We start from the raw sequence: 6,726 nt of genomic DNA, 5'->3' as shown, positions 1-6,726 counted from the left end.
CCAAATCTAAGGGCGCGGGGGGGGGCGAATCCTGAGCAACCTCAGTTTTGTGGTGGTGGGGACTACGGGGAAAGGGAGCCTGAGGGGCCTCCTGAACCAGAAGAGGCTCGGGTTCCTGACTGCCATGCGGGGGCATGGGAGACCTGGAACGTCTCTTACAATACTAGTCTAGAATCATCTCCACTGGGCGAAGGGAATGGAGATCCTTGCCTGTTTCACATGTAGGGTGGGGGGACCTGCGTGGTCAACGTGGAGAGTTGGGGTGGGAGGCGGGCAGGGACCTGGTTTCTGAATCAATTTTGGTTGAAGGAAACACGTAGTGGGTCATGCATGATGACTGCAGGGGATGAGCCTGGGTCACACAAATAAGAGGCGCATGGAGCCAGACCTTCTGTTTAGGGCATAGGAAAGTGTTCACTGGGTCATCTCTAACGTGGTCGGAGTCCAGAACATTTCAATGGAACACCCGGGAAGGAGAGGGGAGGTAGGAGCCTCCTGGACGTCTCTAATGAGAAAGGGAGCCTGGACCATCTCTGATTTCGAACGTTCCCTGCGTTTCGTATAGAGCATCTCTAAGAAGGGACTTTATTCCTGGACACCTTTAAAGGTGTTCCGGACTGTGTGACCAGAGAAGTGCCCCGGACACTGGTCCACCCTAAACCCCTCAACTCCTCATCCCGACTGTTTCCCTTCTAGAGCTGAGCGCGTCTCACAGCTCTCTGGAGAGAAAAGTGAGATCAGCGCTCGTCCTCGCGGGACCGTAGGCTCGGACGCGCGCCGTTGCCAAGGGCACCCGGAGCTCCGCCCTCCTTACCCGGAGCCCGAGTGGGCGGACCGAGGCCTCGAGAACATGCGTACTGAGAACCAGCTCTGCGCCCCCTGGTGGTGCAGAGTGAGCATTGCTTCGAGATCCACTTAGACGGGGCGTCCCCCCCTCCCCTGGGGAGCCTTTCCTTCTGGACCAAAGGGTATATGACTGCCCCCGGCACAGCTGGGGTTCCTACCTCGTGGCAGTCGCGAAGAAAGTGCTGCAGGCCAAGCTGATCAAATAGTTTCTGCATCCACTGATGGGCCCGAAGCTGGTTTTCTTGGCTCCTGAAGATGGGGAGAGAAGGGCTGGGGAGAGGCCCAGGAGTGGGGAGGCCCTGGCAGCAGGGCTGTGAGGGCATCGGGTTGGTGGGGGTGGGGAAGGGAGGAGGAGAGACCAAGGCGGGAATGTGGGGAGAGGCGAAGAAACATTAGTGGGACAGAATCAGGGATGCGGCTGGAGCGAGGCAGAGAGACACACACACACATACACACACACACACACACACACACACACAAAAGAAAGCGATGCAGAGACATCTGGAAAGAGATACAGACAGAGAGACTATGGGGAGAGACAAAGACCAATGAGAGAGATAAAGCAGACACACAACAAGTGACCACAGACGAAAAAGATAGACACCTCCGCAGAGTAAGAGTGAGACCCAGAGACACAAAGCGAAAGGGACTCAGAGAAGGAGAGTAATGGGGAGAGATAAAGAGAGAAATTGAGCAGGAGTGACAGAGAGGAAGAGGAACAGAGCTTTAGATGGGGAAGACAGGAGGGGGCGGTGGGGAATGGACAGACAGAGTCGAAGCTGGGAGAGCTCAGACAGGGGCAGACAGACAAAAGACAGCAAGATGCCGCCATTAATGACCCAGCCTGACAGACAGAGGGAGAAACCTGAGTTGGATGGAGGGCAAAGAGCAAGGAATAGGGAGAGACAGCACGGGAAAAAGAGGGAAGATGGGTGGTGCTTAGACAGGGGGCTCAGGCCCTGGCCTCAGTGAACTGGCAGGCTGTACCTAGCCCATCACCCCAGCCCCAGGCAGCCTGGCTTCCTGCCTGCAGTGCTGGGCTCAGTGTCCAAAAGGCCCAGGGTGGGGATCACCCCACATCAGCTTGAGTACACACTTGTCCTGTCACCCCCAGGGAAAGGGAAGAGAAGAGGCAGCAAGAGGCAAGAGGCAAGAATGAGACTGTTCTCCCCAGGGTCTCTCTCAGAGTCCTTCCTGATCTCTAGACCCCCACACACACACTGCACGCATCTGCTCATGAGCACACACATGCGCGCGTGCACACGCACCACCCCAGCCTTTCCCAAACACTTCTTCACCTCCCACTCTTCCCCCGCACTCTACTATGACCCTACTGGCTTCCTCACTGTACCTCACACAATCAGCTCCCACCTTGGAGCCTTGGCACTGGCTGTCCTCTGCCTGGAACGGTCTTTACCCAACATCTAGTTCAATTTCACCTCCTTGGTAAGCTTCCCCTCTCCTTTGCAACACTTCCCGACTTCCTTTCCTTCTTTGGTTTTCCCCTTGGCATTCTACGGTAACCCACACACTCTGCATGCTCCTTATTTGTCCTGTCTGTCTTCCACACCGGGTGTCACTTTCCTGAGGGCAGGGATTTGTGCTTGTTTAGTTCCCAGCTGTAGCTATCCCTCAGCTCTAGAAAAGGGCCTGGAACATAGTCGGTGCTCAGTATCTTTTTGTTGAATGAATGAAAGCAAGAGAAACCCAGAGGCAGAGAAAGAGAGATGGGAGAAAGAGAATTAATGTGTCTGAGAAAGAGCAAGACAGAGGCAGAAGTAAAAACAGCCAAGATAGAGGGAGAGGAAAACAGAGAGGGAGGCCAGCAGGAAACGGAAGCAGAGACAGACATGGACATGGGCACAAAGAGACAGTGTGGGAGACACTTCAGGACAGACCCAGAGGCAGAAAGAAAGATGCAGCAGGAAGGGCCTGAGAGGAGTAAACGGAGGCCGGGCCCAGGAAGTAGGAAATGCCTCCAAACTCGAACTGCCTCAGTGTGTCGAGCCTTCACCTGGCAGGCTGTGAAGCACCAGTCCTCCGGATGAGGAGCAGCCCTCTTCTCCGCAAGGCAGAGAGTGCAAGATGGTTCACGTCCCAGCTGTGCCAGGTCCTGGCTGGGATCCTGATCCATTCGGCTCCCCTCTCTGAGCCTCACCAACAAAATGCAGCAAAGAGCACCTTGCGTGCCGCCGGACTGGGCCACATTTTGGACCCATGTGAGACACCGAGACTGTGGCTCGCTCTGAATCTCAGAGGTTGGGAGTGGAAGCTGGGAGAGCCTGGCCCTGTCTGATTCTGAGGTCTCAGCCCCCAGGCCCTGCACGGTTCTGTCCCCTTTCCCAACCTTCACACTGGGAAGGAAATGTGTCCCAGAAGAAGGAAATGACTGGGACCTGGGGAGAAATACAGGGATTGGATCTATCTCAATCTCTGCCATGTCCCCATCTCGCCCAGCCCAAAACTGGGGCAGACACCCACTTTGGATCCCCACAGCCCCCTGCACTTACCCATCCCAGATAGATCCCTCTGCCTGTCCCTCTGTCACCCTGGCCCCAACCCTCTGGGTCATCCGTGTCAGGTAACACAAGACCTCTGGGAGGCAGGAGTCATGCTCTGTCCCAACCACTGCTGTGTGTCCAGCACTGCCCCCATACAGGACCCGAAACAGCTCTGCTCAATGTCTCTTCAGCAGACTGCAGACCAAGTGAATAAACAGTAAGATGAAAGGAGCAATTAATGAATGACTGGAAAGGAATGAATGAGTGAGTCATTAAATGATAGTCCCTGGGGCCCCTCTGCAGAGTCTAGCGGATGCAGGTGCTGGGGAAATATGGGCCAGAGGAAGGAAGGGTCCAGGCCTGGAGCGGGCAGGATTAGCCAATCCCTGCTCCTCCTCAGGGCTGTGATCCTGAGCATGGTTTCCTTTAGATGCCTCCAGCCCCGGCTCAGATGCACCTGGGGCAAGAATGCCTGAGGGAAGTAAGGGGTGGCAGTCTCCAGGGTGTGGGCAGTGAAGTGACAGATATGCTTGCCCCTGGGGGACAGGAAGACAGGAGGATGCTGGGCCCCTTCCAGCCCAAATCATCCTGCAGAGAGGCAGAGGGCCACAGAAGAGAAAGCTGCGGTCACCAAGTGGCAGGACACAGTGACAGTGAGAGACAGAATGAGCTGGATCTGAAGGAAGCCAGGGAAAGATCCTTCCTTGAGGACCGGAATTTTAGGGGAATGGTGGAGCTGGTGTTTGTTTATTTGGGTTTTTTTTTTTTTTTTTTTTTTTTGTGGTTCCCAGGAATTGCACCCCTGGCCTTCACACTGAGCTACATTCCCAGACCCCCTCTTAAATTTTTAAATTTCAGCCAGGGTCCCACCAAGATGCTGAATTGCCCGGGCTGGACTTGAACTTGTGATCCTCCTGCCTCAGCCTCCCAGCGTCCTAGCATTACAGGTGTGTGCCACTGTGCCCAGCTTTGTTCAGGGTTGGCACATAGTGAACGCTTAGTAAATGGCTTTGCTTGATTAGCACAAGGACAAAGGGCCATGGAGACAGAGGGTGACCAAAGCAGAGAATAAGGTGCAAGAAAAGCATTAAGGACAGACACATAGACACACTACCTACAGAACTGGGTGGCTGAGGTCAGGCAGGGGCACAGTCAAAATATCTGAAAACCACCACGGCAGGGGCTGTCCCACCCCACCTGGAAAGCCAGGACCCACTGGAGCCTGGCCTCTAGCTGTGAGATCTGGAGAGGTCTCAGCACAGCTGGGAAGATGCAGGGACACCTAGGGCAGCATGATTACATGGTCTAGCTCTCCCCTGCTGAGGGCAGGCTTGCAGGAGAAACCTGTCATCTCCATCCCTCTGCATCGTTTGACTTTACAGCTTGAGATATCTTGTCACAAAATAGCCACAGTCAAATAGCCATAGTCAAATCCAAAACAACATGGAATTAAACAAAAATCAGAGAGGAGCAGAGAAAACCATGACGGAAGGAGGGGGCCCCTGGCCTCCCCCACCCTCCGGAGTACTGAGACCCCCTCCCATGCCCGCTGGTCTGAGGGACCTACTTCTCCAGCAGCTGGGCCACGGCCTCCTGGGCCTGCTCCCCGTAGGCGTTGCCCTGCCTCAGCAGGCCCTCCGCAGCCTGCGCCGCCACCTGCATCTTCTGCTGATTCAGCTCCATCGTGGTGAGAAAATCGCGGTGCTGTTTGATTGCCTCTTCCACGGATTGCACCGTTCCTGGGAGCTCTGCACCAGACAGTGCCACCTCCTGGGTAAGGGAGGAATGCACAGGTCAGCTCCAATGGATGCCAGGACCAGGGAGAGACTGCCAGCCTGGCTGCCTCCGCTCTTCTCCCCAGGCTACCATGGAACACACTGGGTCCTGCCTCAGGGCCTTTGCTCATACTGGTACCTCTGCATGGCAGTCTGTCCTTCCAGGTAGCCATGTGGTGGGCTGCTTGCCTTTCTCCAGGTTTCTCACTCCTTTAACCCTGCTTTGCTTTCGCATAGCATACACCCAACATATATACATTTGCTTGTTTACTCTTACACACACACACACACACACACACACACACACACATACACACACACACACTTGGATTCAGCCATAGGAGGAGAAGATTTTTCTGAGTTGTGCCCAGCACCAAGATAGTGCTTGGTATAGAAAGGACAGCCAGGACAATCTGGTTACTTGATGAAGACCAAATCGGGTGCTGTGTGACCTCAAGGAATTTGTTTCCCTCTCTGGGGTTAATTTTCTCATTAGTAAAATGTGCGGATCAGAAAGGGTCTCAAGGATACTTTAGCTCCATATTTAGTAACCTCATGATCAGACAGCAAGCACATTCATCCCCTCCCTCAGAACTCACCAACTGAGTCAGCCTTCTCCTAAATAACCAGCACAGGCGGTCACCTCTGATGATAACCCCCAAATCCTGGTGCTTGCTCTTGGACAGCCTGGGAACTGGGAGTTCTATCATCCAAATCCTCAAACTTGGCTCCTCTGCCAGAGCCATCCCCAAACTGGATCCGCTGTCCCCAGAAGATCACTGCACTCGGGTCTTCAGGGTCCAATACAGTCACCCTCTCCAGGGACTCCACAGTCCTCTCCAGTGCCAAAGATAACGTGTTAACTTGGACACGCACAACATACAATCTATGATCGGCAACTGACCGCCATGGCCTCCCGGCCTGTCCTCTACCTCCCTGATCCTAATGCATTATCTCCCTTAGGTGTATGTCTTGACCTCCACTTAAGCCTCACCAATCAACTTCACACTCTTATTTTCTTCCAGCTAATCCACAAACCCAGGGAGCCACTCCAGTAAACATCCAAGAACATTATTCATTTGGGATTGTCCACAACTGTCACCTCGGATAAGACTCTACCCAACCCAGCAAAATTCTCAAATTCTAAATCCCACATACATTAGAGGATCCAAGATCCACTTGTCCGGAAAAATGCCCCCCCCCCAACTACGACCTACCTTAGATAGGCCTCAAATCCGTGGTGACGTGTGTCCCTGCTCCCTCCAATCCCCACAGGCCTAAAACCGCCACCCCCACCCCCCAGCGCCTCCATCCGGCACCTGGTTACGCAGCACAGCCAGCGCCTGGCGTAGATCTCGCAGGAAGAGCTGGTAGACGTGCGCCTGGACCAGCGCCTCCCTGCGCGCCTCCCACAAGCCGAGCAGTTTGTGCCAGCCAAGTTCGAGATGTGGCAGCCATTCGTCCAGTGCCAGGCCTGGGCCAAGCTCGGCGCCGTCGGCCGCCAGAAGCGCCTCGCTGGCCGCCACAATGCGCGTATAGTCCTCCTCGCGCCGGTCCACCTCCTCCTTGAGTGCAGCGTGGCGCGCCAGCAGCGCGTCCGCCTC

General features: G+C 54.8%; 1 protein-coding gene across 1 annotated transcript in view; it reads right to left on the bottom strand.

The window, feature by feature from the left end:
- Sptbn4 (spectrin beta, non-erythrocytic 4) overlaps nt 1-6,726 on the bottom strand; it is a 72,089-nt gene that overhangs the window by 32,157 nt on the left and 33,206 nt on the right. Inside the window, exons 16-18 of the mRNA XM_033765993.1 lie at nt 6,442-6,726; nt 4,915-5,117; nt 1,005-1,095 (exon numbers count right to left, since the gene is read on the bottom strand). The exon at nt 6,442-6,726 is cut by the window's right edge and continues 439 nt beyond it. Of these exons, the coding sequence (XP_033621884.1) occupies nt 1,005-1,095; nt 4,915-5,117; nt 6,442-6,726 (579 nt within the window). The remainder of the gene's footprint in view (nt 1-1,004; nt 1,096-4,914; nt 5,118-6,441) is intronic.

The sequence above is a fragment of the Fukomys damarensis genome, unplaced genomic scaffold (assembly GCF_012274545.1).
Source record: "Fukomys damarensis isolate Sample0158 unplaced genomic scaffold, DMR_v1.0_HiC HiC_scaffold_19, whole genome shotgun sequence".
Lineage (NCBI taxonomy): Eukaryota > Metazoa > Chordata > Mammalia > Rodentia > Bathyergidae > Fukomys > Fukomys damarensis.
The sequence above is the reverse complement of the archived record's forward strand: the minus strand, read 5'-3'. Positions and strand labels throughout refer to the sequence as shown.